Genomic DNA, 20,228 nt, shown 5'->3' with positions numbered 1-20,228 from the left:
AATAGATACACTGTCATCAAGAGAAGAATTTCCATGATAATCATTATTCAGAAAAAGCCAAATTTCATCATTGATGTCAATAAACATATGTTGCAGCATACGGTCTATCCTCGTTGTTTACACATTTGCTACCTTTCCTTTAGGCAATTTGGTTGAGCTACTGATCCAGCATAATGATAAGACAAGATAGTATGATCAATGCTTCTCTCTTGACACCAGTTTACAACATGGAAGTAGATTGAAAAAGAAGGAGATCTTGCAGTGGTTGTTGTTTAGTTTTGATTAGCCTTATTGCTTGTCAAGACACCATTGTAGTGGTGCTGATTTTTTTCCAATAATCAAAACCCCCAAAAAGTGCAATTGCAACTATTGTTCATCGTCAAGGCCTGCTACATTGATCAACAAAATTAGTCTTGGCCTTTCCCTATGGGCAGTCAATTACATCTGTCAAAGTAGGCGATATTGATTGAAAGTAGACGAATCATTGCCAAGACGAGAAGGATGATAACAGTGATTTAGTTAAAATCTTGTTATTACATTGTCAAGCAGTGATTTTATAACTTAATTATAACATCAATGCTAAACGATTAATTGCTAAAATAAAATATGCGTCGTAGGAGTGGTAATTTCCTATCCTACTACTTTAATGACAATAATAGCTTGGTTAGATGAGCTTTTTGATGAAATTAGTTCCATTCATGAGGCATACAGAAAGCATCTCTACCTTGACGCATAAGCTATCATTTAAAACCAGCTGCTATTGACAACTCGATACCATTGTTCAAGTGAAAAAATCCAATGTCAACGAAATAAAAACGATTATAGCCTCTAGTTGATTTTACCCTTTAGGATTAACGCTTAAAAGAGTTATTGCTTGGTTGACTTTTTTGTTCATATTGTAAAAGGTTCAAAATTTATTCGTTATCCTATGCCTAACAACCATCATCAGTAGAAAATGCCTAAATTGACTTGCAATGTGTTTTGTTTCAACCTATTAAATTAGATCAATGGATAGAAACTATTTCCTCGATATAGTTTGTAAGGAAGAAGAAAGACTCAAAAGTCTTTGTCAATATTGGGAAGGTGTCGCTCATGAAGAAAATGTCCCCGATGAAGGTAAAAACGACATGGTACTTGCTATCCATTTCCTTACCATAGCACTATTTTTTGACACTAGTGGATAGAAATACTAGTGTTTGCATTCATCATAATGGATACCTAGCAGAATGAAAATGTTTCATCAATTATAAAACATCATCATATTATTGTTGTTATTGGACAGCATTGGGAAGAATACGTGCTGCTATCGGCAAATCAGGTCTTTTATTGAATAAGAAATTTCAACAGTTTAGGAAGTTATGTGGTACTAGTGTAAGTGCTTTCATATTATCGCTTATAATCATTGTATCAAAATTACTACATATGCAATACAAGTAGCATTACCATAGTCTTGACGGTAGTTTTTCTTCCTAATGGTATAACATGGAAAAACTACAAAAAATGGATCATTTCTAGATTTTAATATTCCAGTGATTCGGATAGTCTGCAATATTTTTATCATGGTTTAAGACGGTTTTGATGTAGTAGCTCAAGACTCGATAAACCCATAATGGTGATGCATGCATCATGTACAGTAGACGAGATTGCAGTAGACTCGCTCGCTAATAGTATAAAAATGAATCATTTCTACATCTTGATATTCAAGTGATACATTTGAATGTTTTATCATAGCTAAAAACGCTTTTTGTGTAGTAGCTTGAGACTCGATCATTAGTGATGCATGTAAACGATACTGTATAGTATACTCGCTCGCTAATAGTGTAAAATGGATCATTTCAACATCTTGATAACTGATATTCAAGTGGTGAGGATGATGTTGAACCTTTTATCATGGCTAACAACAGTTTTGTGTAGTAGCTTAAGACTCGGTAATGTAATTGATATTCAAGTGATTAGAATAGTCTTGAACATTTTATCATGGCTAAAAGCGGTTTTTGTGTAGTAGCTGGAGATTCAATAGACCGATAATGGTGATCCATGTAGACGATATTGTAGTATTTTCCCTAATAGTATAATGAATCATTTCTAGATATTACAGTGACTAGCAGCATTTTATCATGGCTAAAAATAATAGTATACTAGCTTAAGATGGAGCAGTGTTGTATGTAGACGATATTACGGTATGACATAGAACTAGCAGTGGAAGGAGGCAGTAGTACTTGGTTATGTTAGACTCGTCAAATTATCACAACCTGTTATAGAGTACATTGTGAAGATTTGAGATCATGCTTTCATGCAAATGGCATAGCTTACGTAAGCATTGTAAAGGTGTGATAATTGACCATAGCTTTAAACTAGCTATCACCAAGAGTATGTCGCTTTTTTTATTGCAACTGATGTTAAGAAAGACAATGTGATAGTTATGGAGAAGAGTAGAAATTGCTCATGCAAGAAATCACAACCAAGATTGGACTATTATATCTATGCACTATAATAGTGTCGATTAAAAGAGCTAATGTTGTCATTTATAACGAATACTATAGTATTCATATTAATACAATCAATCGAATCGGATATATTATAGGATGATGTAGAAAATGGTCGAGAAACCAAAGTATCCGATCTCCAAGGATTTTGGGATATGGTATTAATCCAAGTAGGTGTTTGTGATAGCATCTTTCACTTTGACGTGTACAGTATACATTATGATTTAGTTAGGCATTTTTCAATGCATGACAAGTGGAAATTGATGCTAGCTTGCAATTTTTTCGCGTGTTTTTTTACATTGGTACAAGTTGACTAATCGATAGCAAAGTGTTAAATAATATTTTACCTATCGATAGTAGTGGCATCGACAGACCGATAATTTTGCAAATTTTCTTACTTAAAGCTATACTGTATACGCATACATTACATAATCATGGTATTGTTTTTACTGTAAATATGCAGATATTTACCCATGAATTAGCAACATTGTAGAACTATCGCAATAAAAGTCATTTTCACCATATTGATACCATAAACGTGAAAAGAGAACTAAACATACATTATAGATTTTTAAATTACCGTTGCACCAAATTGAATACGTTGCATTATCATTTCTTTTCAATTCATATTGAGATGAAATCCTTTATTTTCCTACTAGGTTGATAGTGTTACCGAGGCATTTAAGAGTTTACAACTTTGTAAAGACAATGATTGGGCAGAAAATGATGATTGTAAAAATGTAGTCAAAGTAAGTAGATTATGATGCTTTACAATTTCCCATGAGTTTTTCCAATTGGGAAGTTAACCCGAGAGTAGAATTTTCAATTTTATACAGTTCAATTTTTATTAATCGTTCAATATATATACAATGTATAACTCATGGTGTAATACACGTCAAATTTTCTCTTGTTAAGACTTCTTCATCTAGTAAGCGAAAAGTAATGCTTAGACAATCAGCGGTAGAGAAACAAGCTACTGAACCACCACAGCCTTCACCGCAGGCAGAAGAGAAAGCTAGAGTTAGGGAATTATTTAGAAAGCAGTTACAAGAAATGAAAAAGGAGGGCAGAAAACGAGTGCCTAAAAGAATGTCCGATTCGATTGAAATCTATGCACCCGATGTTATGATCATTGAATCCCCGTCTAATTATAAATGATAATATTTCATATTCGATTCTATGCTTATATCTATTTATCAAATAGGTAGTGCATTAGATTAGACGACAAATTTTCTATTAACTATTTTGTTTCTTCCTAAGACTGACACAGATTTAATACGCACAGCATGGCTATGTTTTTCTAACGCTTAACTACTGTATAATTACAGTATCTTTACCGCTTGCATGTTTCTTTAATATTTCTATTCACTCGCCGTCATAACCTTCATATTAACCGATTACTTTAAAAAGAGAAAATTACTATGATTATTCTTCATTTATACTAAAAACATTTACCTACCTCTAATACATTTTCTATACTCTTTATTCTACAACGAGATAGAATTATACCGTTCAATTTCAGCTTTATGCTGCTGTTTGTTTTCTTGGTCTACTTTATATGTATGCTCAAGTTGCGATAAATCACAACAAATTATCTTCTCAAATTCACAATACTAGTACTGAATATGGTATCGTTAACGCTAAAGATTACTCAGTGAATTATTCTGCAAAGCAAAAGTCAATTAGATGACGTTATTATTATGATTTAATATCGTTGTTGTACAGTATATGCTATGTGCAGTGAATTCATTAACCAATCCTATAACATGCTTAACATCATCATCAGACCATATTCTGCACTAACCTTCCAAGAGACTACCAAAAAGTATTTATTAACGGCTGATATCGTAAATTCAGTTGATTCTGTCATTAATGCATGTTTTATTCAATGTTTGCATTTGTAATATTGATGTTATTTTATCCGCGCTTTCTAGCCATGTTGAATGCGTGCACGATGTCTTTTTTAAAGTCGCAATTGTTCAACTAAACTATATGCAAAATTATCTGATGACGTTATAGCCATTTTTATATCATTTCTAATTTCATTATATCTTTAATTTTTGCACTATCGCATCCTGTATGGATACTTGCTATGATCTGTTCAGTTGTAATATCATTCTGAAATCAAACATGTTATTATTAATATTATTAATATTATTATCTATAATATTATTATGATGATTCATATTATTACTCATGTTATTATAATATTATTATTATCTAATAATGTCGTGTCTGGTATTAACCGTTGTGGATGCATTCGAAACGCGGTCAGGCTCGCTAAACCCAAAAAGGCATAAGGAAATAAAATAAGCACCAAAGTTTATGACTAAAATGCAATGGCTGTATTGATCGATCGTTCTATGTGGATACTGTGTCGATAGAAATACTGTAATGCTGTATTACACCGTAGGAAATTAACTCTATTACATCTATTTCGCAAGCAAGTGAGTTTATTGCGGTCGATTTGCTGTCATTATCAAATGGATTCCCCTTCTTTAAATTTGAAGTTAGAAGAGATGCTATGACACCATTAAACTTGAGACATACTTTGTCGCTTTATTTTGTTTCATCACAGATGGATAATCTTGACATGTGCAGTTTACAATTTTATTTTGAATCAAAGTCCTATGCTTTCATCGATTTGAATTTAATAGACTACTTTCCATTCAGAAGGGCCTTCACAATTTGATTGATGATGATTACAGAGTTGATTATAAGTCATTTTGGACTTGAAACCCATCAGTTCTCGCTCTTCATAAATACGGAAAGAAAAGGTTGATTCCTTAGAGCCGATGAAATATTTCGCATGAGCACAGATCCATTGATCAATAATTGCGATACCACCATCGCCAAATTGTTGAATCCTATCAGGTGTAGCTTGGTAGGTGTTGATAGGAAGCTTCGATTTTAATATAGCAATTTCTGTGGGTGTAAATAGAAATACTTTAGTCAATCTACATTACTTGGAATGCATTGGCCTCATGCTGTACTAACTAGTAACATAGCAAAGCATAATCTCCATTTGGTCTCGAATGCTATTCAAACCTGATTCTTCAGCATCAGTAGCGAGGAAAACCTTGGAAAGATTCGTTTTTTTCATAGCTGACTTAATCTGGAGGACGGCTTCTTCAAGAGATGGAATATCATTTTTGCGGCCTTGCAAGAAATCTCTTCTACGTAAATGAACGGCCAAATAATTACCACCTCTCTTTTTGCTCTTTTTTACATTCAGCAATCGCCAGTCTGAATGCCTTACAATATGATCTTGTTCATCCGTTGAATTCAAAATTTCTTGGCGATAGCGATTACCTTCATCACGTAAATGTTTAGCAAATACTAAACTTCTTCTAGACTATAAAAAATAAGGAGTAATTTTCTCATTTTAGCTATTTTGAGGTCATCTTGAATTAGCATTCAAACTATTGCATTTACGAGTATATCTGCTAGTACTCTATTTCAAAAAGCTAACGTAACCGTAAATATTATTACAACTTTGAGTTCAATAAGTTTATAGAGTGCTGTAATTGAAGTGAAATGTGTATGATTGATAAGTTAGCAATTTTCCAATGCATCTCTTCAGAATAGAATAGTTACTTACATTCCAGTAGCCAACCTGGCCATATGCTTCGTGTAGCAAGTTTTCGGCTCGATCAAGTAATATTAGCCTAAAATACAAAAAATAGAAACGAATTTACAGATATTAGTTCTATTTGCATAAAATATTTTCCTCTGCCTTGCCGGGTAAACGCTATAAATCTTTAACTTAGAAGACACAAAGAGGTTGCCCTCTTTTACAGGTAAAAGTTGTTAATGCAAAAATTGAATAAATTGATCTGCTATGTTAGAATTATGGACACGCTGGAGTAAATTAATGGATGTCAAGAGGTTACGACTGGATCAGTCACGGTAGTGACATAATTTATCCTAGTCATTATTTCTTTAGTATTTGATGATTATTATATTTTGATCATATGTATAAAAAATTACAGCAGCCTATAGGGACTACTGTATAAATCCTGGATTCAATGTCATTTCATTGGAAAAGAAAGCATCATTTGTAACATGTCTTATCCAACCCATCATTGCGATTCTTATAACTCGTACTGTGTTATTGGAATATTGGTGCTATTTTTGTAATATAAGCGTACCTAAAAAGGTGTAGTAGCTCATAGAGAATAAAATCGTGAAGGGAAAATATACATTCCAATGGGAAAGAGTAAAGTTCATGGATTGCAACGTATGATTAAGTTAACGAAAGATTTACCTTAAAAATTGCTGATCATACCTAAAACTGAATATCCTAACCCTTGCCTATCAATATACGAGTATGTAGCAAATATAACATGCATTGTAAATTTGATATAAAGAAAGGGATAGACTTTGTAATTTACGCGAAATCAGATAGAGTCATAGAATACTGTAGGTACAGGCCTATACCAAGGACTTTTAAGGCTAATATTAGTCTTAAAAGTCCCTGCCTACACACTATAGGGGGCAATTATTGTAATTGAAAGTTTCTTGGTTCTAGCCATTGCAGGAAATGGATGCTATCATCAACAGTCAATCAACAAGTTTTACAACGCAAAGGTCAGAGAAATTTGGTAAGACTATTTCATAAAAACGACTCCATGTTGTCTAGTTTGCTTTAAAGCAAGATAGTAATACTATTACAGTATGTCAATTTGCTTTTATGGAGCTGTTGTATCGTTGCTATAGAGAGTGAAAAGGAGCATAATTTTAACCTTCAATTCATTTGGACATTACCTGGCTTTGCTCTGCTGCAATTTTGGAATGATAATACTAGTCATACCTTGAGCCAACATACAGCGCAATTTTCGAGCAGTAATACCCTTCAGACCAAAGAAATAGCCATAGTAATTTCCATTCATTAATTTATATTTTTGATTAGATTGACAATTGGTTTCTTCAACTTTATCGACAAATTGACCGCCTTCAAATGGATCAGGATAGGGTTGTAAATAGATAATTTCATCAATGGTTTGACCAAATTGATTGATATAATCTTGATATTCCATGACAGGAATGAATTTATTTAAACTTGAGATATCGAAGAATGTTTTCCATGGTAAAGGAAATTGCTTTGGAGATGGAGTTGATCGCCAATGATACATTCTCTTCCAAGGAGGAAGAACCAAAGTCCAATGATAGTGTTGGCGTTGATTGAGTTGAATAATTAAATTGGCTATTCGCATGTAAACATCTCGTCTTAGATTAAATCCTTCGCTATCGTTGACATCATAAATTAAGTAGCGGTTACGATGAGTTGAAGAAGTAACTTGTATGTGATCAGTATTGGAAGGTAGAAATGCATGAGAAGTATCCTGTTGATGTTCAGCCTCGTTATCGTCATGCTGTGCATGAGTGGCCACCATCAATAGCATAACTAAAGGTAAATAACAAATCGAGCGGATCTTCGTCTTCATCCTTTATCCACCTAATTAAGATAATTAAGTTGTAATCTCACATTGATTTAATAATAATTAATGTATTGAAAGTAAAAAAAAAAAATGGAGATTAGATTACAGTCAAGTTTATTTCTATCTCATACAGTTTTCTTTCTAAGTACATTATTGAAACTAGTTTAAAGCTAGAGCAAGCAAATGATTGCTTGGGAATCGACAAGTTGTGTGCACTATTACATCCAATGCTGCTGTACCATATATGATCGAAAGAGAGAGCAAGAATCACTTCTAATCATCATCACTACTTGACTAGCCAACCTATTTTTACTATCGAGACGAATTATAAGATGATCATCACCGTCGATCAATCCCGTTCAATTTTCATCGTGGCCATTGATCACATCCATCACTTCCAACGCCAATTACATCCTACTTGCAGAGTACGATAGGATAAATTGCAGGGCAACAGATGCCAATGGATGACAATACGCCAACTAGAGCAATTGCTTAATTAATTATGGAATCATTGCGTCATAATATTATAATAACAATTGTTGGATACAATAAGGCAAGAACTAGTAAATTTATCGGGGAATTTAGTAGTGTATGAATAAGGCTTTCAAGCACGGTATAGCAATAGTCCATCGTATAAGTATAGTAGTCAATAAAATAAATAAATAAATCCGTTCAAACGATGGATAGCGATCATTCCATCCATGACTACTGCCAACGGAAGGATTGGCAAGATTGAGTCATTCATGGTAGTAGCATGGACTACTAAAAGAAGACCTTTAGGAGTCCATGGTAGTGGCAAGCATTGCAGATTTGTCAATAAATTTTGCGTTCATATTTGTAAAATCATGATTATCAACTCAATGGCGAGCTTAGCACAAGTCGATGCTGCAACATGGCTATAACTTGCATTGAGCTCGATTTTTGTGAATTGAATGCGATGCTGTTGAATAAAGTATTTCATTAATTATATACGGGTATACGCGTATACTGCAGATATAGGAAAATTGGGGGGAAAAAAATAAGTCAATCCATGTCATGAACTATATTAGAGCGATGGACGAATGGAGGACGCAACTGTCATAGCAAGTAAAATAAATTGTTATGGCTATTGGCTTTTTCTCATGGTACGGTATTATCTGCTGCTAAAAATTAAAGACATGGATACGACAGCTATTGGCACAAACCCAAGAAATTGCGGTATGCGTGAAGAGATATTGGTGATATATGTAATACACGCCATACCGTGAAATTGATGGTATAACAACAATTCAGCATTGATTTCAACGATTCTTGAAGCTCCTATAAGTAAGATTACTTGAGGAATGTGCAAGAGCATTCATTTACTCAAGTAAATTATAAATAGATGATCAAGGCATCACATTTTACAATTTTTGTCGGTGAAACTGTTTCCCACAGTAACTTTATGAATTTCAATACATATTCTGATCAGCGATGCTAAAAGAGTATTAATGATTTTACATTTTGCAATCAAACTAGCGATAGCCTTGTTATCTACTGTCTACAGTGGGAAATTATTTCCTTGAACGAGTTTGTCATTGCAGTCTCTATTCTATTCCGCTGAGCAAAGCAACTTTTTTGGCCATATCAGTTTTTGTAGTCCAATTCCATTTGGAAAAAATTGAGCTTTCCTATCTTTAGTCTATGAAATGATCTCTTGTAGCAAGTTTGTCATCTCAGTGCCCATTTATGCTCAGCTTTACAGTCATGAAGAGAAATATGGATTCTTTTGTAACGATTAAACTAGGCAAAACGAGCAGCCTGAGTGGTTAAAGTGTTGTAAAATAGTGTAGAACTACTAGCAAGTTTATCCATTTTAGTGCACATTCAGCTCAGCTCGACAGTCTTAAACATCGATATAGTTCTTCGTGATGATCAAGCTAGACAAAACGAACAGCCTGTGTGGCCAAAGTAGTGTAAAATAGTATTTCCGGAATTACTGGCAAGTTATCCTTTTTAGTGCAACATTCTGCTCAGCTTTTACAGTCATGAAGACTTTGTAAAGATCAAACTAGACAAAACGAGCAGCCTGTGTGGCCAAAGTAGTGTAAAATAGTATTTCCGGAATTACTAGCAAGTTATCCTTTTTAGTGCAACATTCTGCTCAGCTTTTACAGTCATGAAGACTTTGTAAAGATCAAATTAGACAAAACGAGCAGGCTGTGTGGTCAAAGTAGTGTAAAATAGTATTTCCGGAATTACTGGCAAGTTGTCCTTTTTAGTGCAACTTTCTGCTCAGCTTTACAGTTTTCAACAGGAATATGATTTTTTTGTAATGATCCAACTAGGCAGAACGAGCAGGCTGTGTGGTCAAAGTAGTGTAAAATAGTATGGAATTACCGGCAAGTTGTCCTTTTTAGTGCAACACTCTGCTCAGCTTTTACAGTCATGAACACTTTGTAACGATCAAGCTAGGCAGAACGAGCAGCCTGTGTGGCCAAAGTAGTGTCAAATAGTATTTCCGGAATTGCTGGCAAGTTGTCCTTTTTAGTGCAACTTTCTGCTCAGTCATGAACACTTTGTCACGATCCAACGAGACAAAACGAACAGACTGTGTGGCCAAAGTCGAGTGAAATAGTATAAAATGACTATCATCATCCTCAAAAGCCATTTCTTGCGTAGAAATAGTCATGGAATGAATTTCAAGTTAATCCCTCGCAGGATCTACTTGGCGTAGATCCACCTGGCGATGGTTTGCATTATTTTAGACCCTGATAGAGGATCTGTAGTTTGCAATTTTTAGAGAGCGTTGGAGTCTGTAGTTCCGTTGGAGTCTGTAATTTGCAATTTTTAGAGAGCGTTGGAGTCTGTAGTTTGCAATTTTTACAGACCGTTGGAGTCTGTAGTTTGCAATTTTTAGAGAGCGTTGGAGTCTGTAGTTTGCAATTTTTACAGACTGTTGGAGTCTGTAGTTTGCAATTTTTACAGCCTGTTGGAGTCTGTAGTTTGCAATTTTTACAGAGCGTTTGAGCCTGTAGTTTGCAATTTTTACAGACTGTTGGAGTCTGTAGTTTGCAATTTTTAGAGAGCGTTTGAGCCTGTAGTTTGCAATTTTTACAGAGCGTTGGAGTCTGTAGTTTGCAATTTTTACAGACTGTTGGAGTCTGTAGTTTGCAATTTTTACAGACCGTTGGAGTCTGTAGTTTGCAATTTTTACAGACCGTTGGAGTCTGTAGTTTGCAATTTTTACAGAGCGTTGGAGTCTGTAGTTTGCAATTTTTACAGACTGTTGGAGTCTGTAGTTTGCAATTTTTACAGACCGTTGGAGTCTGTAGTTTGCAATTTTTACAGACCGTTGGAGTCTGTAGTTTGCAATTTTTACAGACCGTTGGAGTCTGTAGTTTGCAATTTTTAGAGAGCGTTGGAGTCTGTAGTTTGCAATTTTTACAGACTGTTGGAGTCTGTAGTTTGCAATTTTTACAGACTGTTGGAGTCTGTAGTTTGCAATTTTTACAGACTGTTGGAGTCTGTAGTTTGCAATTTTTACAGACTGTTGAGTCTGTAGTTTGCAATTTTTACAGACTGTTGGAGTCTGTAGTTTGCAATTTTTACAGAGCGTTTGAGCCTGTAGTTTGCAATTTTTACAGAGCGTTGGAGTCTGTAGTTTGCAATTTTTACAGACTGTTGGAGTCTGTAGTTTGCAATTTTTAGAGAGCGTTGGAGTCTGTAGTTTGATCCTAGCTGGAATGAATGACCGTATAGGATAGCCAATCAGAGACAAGTAGAGAAGAGCACATCGAACGTCTTTTAAAGTAAAGTACTAAAGTGCAGTAGTAAAGGAAAGCAGTGACGATTGAATTGTACGGTATGGTCAGGACAGAACAATAATATTGTACACGTTGTGCAGAAATTTGAAATACAGAAAATGGAAAGCAACGACCAATGGTTGCTTTCAACTTGTAAGTTGATACTGTGCAGCACAGTAGGGCTTTCAACAAATCATGTTATGGTTCATTGTGGTTAAATTGTCCAGCCTACTATACTGTAGATTGTAGAATTGTATATTGGCTCTTCGTCTTTGCCTTGTTGGAAAGTTTTTGTCCGGTGGTGTAAGTTTGTCACAGGAGCCAAACGCAATCCTACGCTTTTGATCAACGTCCATACGTCACATAGCTTTCGCGCCAAATCGCATTATTGCTTTGGTATTTCGCGCCACTTTTGGCTCACGTGTTGCTTGCAACAATAACACCACCGTGGATTATCAATGGCTTCAAACAATGCAATCCAACGCTTGAATCGTTTGCAACGTTGATCGACACAAGTCACACTGGAACAGGTCAGCCGTTGGCCATGTTTGACTCCAAGTTGGAGCCTCACTCGTCGACAAGGTGTCACTGGGGACTCGGTCCAGTGCGTACCGTACCGGTACCCTAGCCAATAATGATGATCGTCCATAGTAGTCGTTCTCCATCGACAGGAGCGAGCGATATCTTGCAAGTGAAGTGACAGCGCTGACACTACACAACGCCTTCAACCACAGTGGGACAACATTGTTCATTCAAAATTACTGTCAGTGAAAAATTGCGACCAATTTTCCTTCAAGTACTTGCCAAATTGCACTTTTAATAACTTAATCATTCAAAGAAATTAAAATCAAGGCAAGCTTTCTTGGTAAGTATTGCCAGTGGCATGACAGTTTGTAGCCAATAAGGAGAGATAGATTGATTATTTTTGCAATAGTGACGACGCTGACAAGTCAAAGTTCCACTTGATCATCGTGAAATCACACAGCAATTTTCAAAGTGAGAAATTCATTGGCGACTCTTTGAGGTGGTTTTTCCTCCTTTTTTCCCCCTACAGTGGATTCGTAGCCAACATGGCTCACTGAGAATAGTAGATAGACGACAGTACAGTACAATAATCCAATGCTAGCAATATTCCTACATCCAGCTTACAATCGACAAATGACGTCTACACTTTACGCTTGTAGTTCCTTACATAGAGAAGCCATCAAGTTAGAGTACTCGATAGACTGGAATGACATGATGGACCAAAAATGCATTACAATCACTATTGCATATCATTGCCGAGAATAGTGGATAGACGACAGTACAGTACAATAATCCAATGCTAGCAATATTCCTACATCCAGCTTGCAATCGACAAATGACGTCTACACTTTACGCTTGTAGTTCCTTACATAGAGAAGCCATCAAGTTGGAGTACTCGATAGACTGGAATGACATGATGGACCAAAAATGCATTACAATCACTATTGCATATCATTGCCGAGAATAGTGGATAGACGACAGTACAGTACAATAATCCAATGCTAGCAATATTCCTACATCCAGCTTGCAATCGACAAATGACGTCTACACTTTACGCTTGTAGTTCCTTACATAGAGAAGCCATCAAGTTGGAGTACTCGATAGACTGGAATGACATGATGGACCAAAAATGCATTACAATCACTATTGCATATCATTGCCGAGAATAGTGGATAGACGACAGTACAGTACAATAATCCAATGCTAGCAATATTCCTACATCCAGCTTGCAATCGACAAATGACGTCTACACTTTACGCTTGTAGTTCCTTACATAGAGAAGCCATCAAGTTGGAGTACTCGATAGACTGGAATGACATGATGGACCAAAAATGCATTACAATCACTATTGCATATCATTGCCGAGAATAGTGGATAGACGACAGTACAGTACAATAATCCAATGCTAGCAATATTCCTACATCCAGCTTGCAATCGACAAATGACGTCTACACTTTACGCTTGTAGTCCTTACATAGAGAAGCCATCAAGTTGGAGTACTCGATAGACCGGAATGACATGATGGACCAAAAATGCATTACAATCACTATTGCATATCATTGCCGAGAATAGTGGATAGACGACAGTACAGTACAATAATCCAATGCTAGCAATATTCCTACATCCAGCTTGCAATCGACAAATGACGTCTACACTTTACACTTGTAGTTCCTTACATAGAGAAGCCATCAAGTTGGAGTACTCGATAGACTGGAATGACATGATGGACCAAAAATGCATTACAATCACTATTGCATATCATTGCCAAGAATGCGTACTGGCTGCGCCATAGTCTATCCTTTGCAACGACACGACACGCTAGTTTACAAGCGATGGCGTCGTGTTATTGCATGGATGACGATACGAGTAGCCTATGAATCATAATCAATTACTTGTTTATGAAAGCATGTTGTCACTGTTCAAATTATTAGAATGCAATACTTCTGGCATGAAGAGACGAAAGAGTATGACTACACTTTTGCGAATCATGCAGTTTTTATCACCTTCAATCAAAGTAGCAATCATAGCTTGACGTATTATCCTTCCCTGTTAAAGTGTTGATACATGTCAGGTCTAGATACATCATTTTCCTCATCAATATCAACCAACTGTAATCATCTTGCACAACTAAAACCTATTTGAATGAAATCGTAAATTATCCATTTTGCATCTCTTTAGGTAAGAAGCCACATATTGAACAACATGGATGTGTTTGCTCAAACTGTTAATACCGGCCGTGCTATTGACAACCTTGGAGAAAAATGCCAGTTATCATTTTATGAATTCTTGACACGGTAAAATTGAATACAATGCTAACGTTATCATACCAATACTAATGACATACAATGTTTGTGTCATCAATATGAAATTTTACTTCAATGACATGTTACTCCCCAAAACTTTGATTTTCAATTTCATAGACAGTAGAGATTAAACTGCATGATATGCAAAAAACTCACTTTACCTACACAATAGCGATATACAGTACTGTAGTGGATGCAGCATTGTTTATACTTGATATTGTACAGTACTTCAACATTTTCCTATACAGCGGTTGAGGGCAATAATAAAAGTGATTTACTCCTTTCATTGACCAGGTACGAAGCTGATGGAACTCCAAAGTATTACGCTGATGTAGCTCAATTAGTTCGACCTGAACGTAATACACTAACAGTTAGCTTTAAAGATGTTGAAAACTTTGACTCCGACTTGGCGGTGACGATACAGCAAGAATATTACAGGTATAGTCATCACAATTTACACCATAACACGCCAAAAAAATAATCCAACTCTAATCAATGTCGTATACTGCATAACCACATGATGATACGCATATATTCCAATGATATCACCTCAGTTATCGTACTTGTTGCCTACGCATACATTCATGTCGTAAATGCTAATTTCCCCTTCCAGCTAGTTGGATACAGATCAATACACGTCTAGCACGCATCAATGTACTGTATTGTTCGTGACCTGTAGAATTATTGCTACTTATTGAATATTTTGTATCAATCGTCATACATTCTCGTATATAGAGTTTTTCCTTATTTATGTCGAGCTGTAAGAAAATGCACTCAAGAACAAGACAAGATACCCCAAGAAAAAGAATTTTTCATCAGTTTTGCTGACTTTGATACTCGACACAAGTAAGTCACTAGCAATACATCGTGCAGGAAATATGACACTAAAATCCTGGAGTAGAAATAACAGGATACATAATCTTCATTTATCGTGACAACTAATGCAGTAATACAGTACGGTATAGCATAAATTTAATCCATCCTAGAAGCCTTTTTGGACGATAAAAATTCAATGCCTTACAATAACTGGATTATTGACTGTGCGTTGTAACAAAATAATTAAGGGTACGTGAGATGACCACTCAAAAAATTGGCAGTTTGCTCAAAATCAGAGGCCAAGTTGTTCGTACTCATCCTGTCCATCCTGAGCTAATAAATGGGACTTTTATATGTCTTGAATGTCAAGCTGTCATCAAAGATGTCGAACAGCAAATGAAGTTCACTCAGGTAATGAATAAAATCGTTGTAATAAAATGGATGATAGTGGTAATCTATTTCAGTAATTAAAATTATCAAAAGTAGACCGTGACAGATTTCTTGATACTCCTTTTCTTTACAGCCTGTGGTTTGTAGGAATCCTGCCTGCCAAAATCGTTCAAAATTTATGTTAGATGTCGATAAATCAATTTTTGTCGACTTTCAAAAAATACGAATCCAAGAGACCCAAGAAGAGCTTCCCCGAGGCAGCATACCTAGAAGTATGGAAGTGATTTTAAGAGCTGAAGCTGTTGAACAAGCGCAAGCTGGTGATAAATGCGATATTACCGGAACCTTAATTGTAGTGCCGGATGTTTCTCAGTTGAGAACACCTGGTCAGTATTTCAACTTTAATGTTACTTCATACTTAATTGCGGTGTTACGAAATATTTTCAAACAGCACAATTAAACTATTACAAACAACTTTGAACGCTAATAGGTACAACTTCAGAGCCTGCTTCAAAAAGGCGAACTAATGATGGTTATAACAATGATGGCGTAAGGTGGGTTCAAAATTTACTTTCTAAGTGAGTTGTCATATTGAAGTATATTTATTTTTTCCTTTGCAACTTTAGTGGCTTAAAATCATTAGGCGTACGCGAGCTATCCTACAAACTTTCGTTTCTAGCATGCAATGTTACTCCGGTAGATGCAAAGTTTAGTGGACGGGATGCTCTAGGAGATGAAATGACTGCTGAGAGGATCAAGAAACAAATGACAGAGCACGAATGGCAAAAAGTTTATGAAATGAGCTCCGACAAAAATCTCTATCAGAATCTTATTACTAGTTTATTCCCTACAATTCATGGTACTAGTTCTATGAAATTATTTTAATGACTATTGTAATTATAATTTAATATTGTATTAATTGATGCTGTAACAACGACGACATGAGTTGCAATTACAAAAACAGAGCATGTAATAGTATGATACATGTTACTGTAGGACAAGACGAGGTGAAACGAGGAATTTTGCTAATGTTATTTGGAGGTGTACCGAAAACAACCAAAGAAGGCACTAGTTTACGTGGGGATGTCAACGTATGCTTAGTTGGAGATCCGAGCACAGCTAAAAGTCAATTTCTAAAGTAAGTTATTTGTGTCGTACGCGTATATTGGTATTTACGCATGCTATACTACTATCGTAGGATTACTTTCTTGGTAATTAATTATACAGATTAGCAGTCATAAATTGCATACTTTTAACTTGTACCATACTTACTGTTTGCTATCATTCCATAATATTAGATTTGTGGAAGAATATAGTCCAAGAGCAGTTTATACAAGTGGCAAAGCTTCCACAGCTGCTGGTTTGACTGCAGCGGTTGTAAAAGACGAGGATTCTAGAGAATTTGTTATTGAAGCTGGAGCCTTAATGTTAGCAGATAACGTAAGTCTTTTTAAGATTTAAACCAGTATAACTTGTTTTTAAAGCCGGTTTGATGAAATTAGAGGATTAGTTCAATGAATGGCGTACTAATATTACTATTAGGGTGTATGTTGTATTGATGAATTCGACAAAATGGATTTGCGCGATCAAGTTGCAATTCATGAAGCTATGGAACAACAAACAATTTCAATAACTAAAGCCGGTGTAAAGGTAATTATTGCAAGATATCCATTTGTTGTATAATGTACAATACAAAACGATAATTTATAGCTGGTGATTAATCGTTTCATTATCGATAGGCAACTTTGAATGCACGTACATCCATTTTAGCTGCGGCAAATCCTATAGGAGGATGTTATGATCGTAGCAAGTCACTAAGGGTAAATTAATGAGTCATTGCTTGCTGACAAGAAATTGTATCGTTTCTAGCATTATCGATAAGTAGAATATTTTCCTTTCATTGCAGCAAAATATCTCATTGAGTGCTCCCATTATGTCCCGCTTTGATCTTTTTTTCATCCTTGTTGATGAATGCAATGAGGTTTGTTGATATAACTTAAATGTAATATCATATTTATAGCTAATAACTCGCAACAAGATGCTGTAGTTTTGACACTAAATTAACTTTACAACCGGGTAGGTCACTGATTATGCAATTGCCAGAAGAATTGTAGATCTTCATAGTCGCAGGAAGGAGTCTATTGATCGGATTTACTCTCTCGTAAGCCATATACATACATAACACACTGATACATCATTAGTACTTTGATTGTTTGATTAATTTAATTTGGTGTCAATCTATTTAGGACGATATTCGCCGATACATGCTATTTGCAAAACAATTTAAGCCTAAGGTGAATTTTACCTACTAGCTCAGTACGCAAAAGTTGTTGCTATGTAATTTATCTATCTGTCTTCTAACATATAACGGATTTGTAGCTAAACAAAGAAAGTCAAGAGTTTTTAGTAGAACAATATAGAAGATTGAGGCAGCGAGATAGTGGTGGTATGTCTTGCTGAATTCTTTTTAGCTGCTTTCTTAGCGATAAAATTTTGTATCACTTTTATAGCGCATGTGATCACTTTTATATCATCTTCATTCGTAGCGACTAAATCTGCTTGGAGAGTGACGGTTAGACAGCTAGAGAGCATGATACGTTTATCTGAGGCAATGGCTCGCATGTATTGTCAAGATGAGGTATGTTAATTGCTCATATAATGAAGATTTTGAGTGATTTTAAGCCCAATTATTTCATGATAGGTTCAACCGAAGCATGTCAAAGAAGCTTTCCGCCTCATAAATAAATCTATCATTCGCGTTGAAGTACCTGACGTTGAATTTGATGAAGAACGCGATGAAATGGGATTATCCCAAGGTACTATAGAAATAGTCTTCTCTGCTTCCTTTTACTTGTTTTACGATCTAATTCGTATCGGGGATATTTACTTTATGGATTGATTTATCGTTATCAGTTGAGAATGCTGAGGATAAGGAGACTGTTACTGACCCTAAATCTCCAGAAAGCGATAAAGGCATGACAAAGCAACCTTTAAAGATTTCTTTCGAGCAGTATAGACAAGTTGCAAACTTACTTGCCTTACATATGAGGCAAGAAGAGGAAAAGCAAACAGATGAAGGTAATCTTACTGGACATTCGTTACAGCCCTTCGGGTGTTCGAGTATACGTAAATCGTTTCAATATTTTCGATATATTGGAATTAGGTGGGTTACGAATTAGCGATGTTGTTAACTGGTACTTGAAGGAAATCGAAAGCGAAATTGATACCGAAGAAGAACTAGCTCAGAAGAAGATTTTAGTTGAACGAGTGATCGATCGATTAATCAATTATGTTAGTTGATGATAATAATACATCAGTGACGCATGGTTCTGTTTACTAATAGTTCTGTTTCGTTTAACGCAGGATGGAGTTCTTATAGCTCTCAAAGAGCCTGGATTGGAATCCGGAGACACCGAGAAGCCAGATTCGCAAGATCCTTACGTTGTTGTACATCCTAATTACGCTATTGATGAATATTAAATTTGGTTATTGTCAAGGAATGGGCATTAATGTCTTAAATGGCTAAGTTGTAAATTTTTAAGTAAAATGAAGATATCTGTTCTGTTCAGTAGAAAGATAGCTCCTGGGATCATGGATAACTAAATATTTTGAATTCTTTATCTGATATTTACTACGAGTATTTTAATTAGCTATGAGTTGTTCTATTTTAATATTTCTTGGCTTCGTTGCACTACATGTAATATTCACTCTTTCAGACGTACTGTAATATGTACAGTATGATATTTTGCACAATACAGTACAGTATCTGAAATGCTCATTGACTATGTTTACTATATTGTAAAATAATCATACTATTCTAGTGTTATTCTTGTTCGGGCAGAGACAGTTCAAGCAATCATCACAGTTTGAATCATTGCCCAGATTCTATCGGATCACGAATGAGTCTTTCTTGCATAAATACAATTTAATGCAGTGCTTCCAGTCTAGATTATAGTCTAGGCTGATATGTAGCTATTAAAATGCTTCATTTAAGAGAGTTTACACGATCTTGTAAGTAATAAAGTGAAGTTCTCAACAGTTACACGATAGATGTGATGACAAAATAGTTCAATGGCAATAACAAATAACCAATTAAGCAACAATAATTAATAAGAGTCATAACTTGTGAGTCTTTTCACTCTTTGATGGTTATTATGATTACCGTCTTGTTCGTACGCTAATGCACTCATACAGGAAATAGCAGCTTGGTAGACCGTAAACAAATCCATCGCGCAATGTCGATTAAACATTTTTTACACTATAATAGTACAGCGTAATTTACTGAAACCGACTATTATACAAATTTTACTTATGTCGGTCACGCGCATTTGCAATCCATATCAAAACCAATCAAATACCAACCATAGCGATATATCATATGGTACCAACTACGGTAGTATCAACTATTGAGGTTTCTTTGATCTAGAATCTGGAATTGTATCTAAGAAATCTTCTTGCTTAGTTGCCCAAATAGTGTATCCATCTTAGTTCAAACAGATGAGC

The 20,228-nt window shown here is 35.4% G+C and overlaps 3 protein-coding genes across 3 annotated transcripts; 2 read left to right on the top strand and 1 right to left on the bottom strand.

Moving 5' to 3' along the window:
• Positions 1 to 606: 606 nt before the first annotated feature.
• TRIADDRAFT_60595 (uncharacterized protein) lies at positions 607 to 3,644 on the top strand (the record flags this gene model as incomplete). The annotated part of the gene is made up of 6 exons (XM_002116589.1): positions 607 to 622; positions 1,036 to 1,116; positions 1,283 to 1,371; positions 2,585 to 2,656; positions 3,146 to 3,235; positions 3,402 to 3,644. 6 exons carry the CDS (start codon positions 607 to 609, stop codon positions 3,642 to 3,644), a joined length of 591 nt encoding a protein of 196 aa, XP_002116625.1.
• A 1,492-nt stretch (positions 3,645 to 5,136) lies between these two features.
• TRIADDRAFT_50901 (uncharacterized protein) lies at positions 5,137 to 7,882 on the bottom strand (the record flags this gene model as incomplete). The annotated part of the gene is made up of 4 exons (XM_002116520.1): positions 5,137 to 5,366; positions 5,484 to 5,841; positions 6,088 to 6,154; positions 7,254 to 7,882. 4 exons carry the CDS (start codon positions 7,880 to 7,882, stop codon positions 5,137 to 5,139), a joined length of 1,284 nt encoding a protein of 427 aa, XP_002116556.1.
• Positions 7,883 to 14,418: 6,536 nt separating this feature from the next.
• TRIADDRAFT_31010 (uncharacterized protein) lies at positions 14,419 to 19,205 on the top strand (the record flags this gene model as incomplete). Its single annotated transcript, XM_002116588.1, has 20 exons — positions 14,419 to 14,510; positions 14,814 to 14,957; positions 15,255 to 15,365; positions 15,584 to 15,746; positions 15,859 to 16,111; positions 16,216 to 16,279; positions 16,352 to 16,584; positions 16,722 to 16,863; positions 17,024 to 17,165; positions 17,268 to 17,375; positions 17,465 to 17,545; positions 17,632 to 17,706; positions 17,806 to 17,886; positions 17,972 to 18,019; positions 18,105 to 18,171; positions 18,272 to 18,363; positions 18,427 to 18,541; positions 18,639 to 18,803; positions 18,889 to 19,016; positions 19,089 to 19,205. The coding sequence occupies 20 exons, from the start codon at positions 14,419 to 14,421 to the stop codon at positions 19,203 to 19,205; spliced, it is 2,421 nt and encodes an 806-aa protein (XP_002116624.1).
• Positions 19,206 to 20,228: the final 1,023 nt, after the last annotated feature.

The sequence above is a fragment of the Trichoplax adhaerens genome, genomic scaffold, assembly GCF_000150275.1.
Source record: "Trichoplax adhaerens TRIADscaffold_16 genomic scaffold, whole genome shotgun sequence".
NCBI lineage: Eukaryota > Metazoa > Placozoa > Uniplacotomia > Trichoplacea > Trichoplacidae > Trichoplax > Trichoplax adhaerens.
This window is presented reverse-complemented; position numbering and strand designations above follow the sequence as displayed.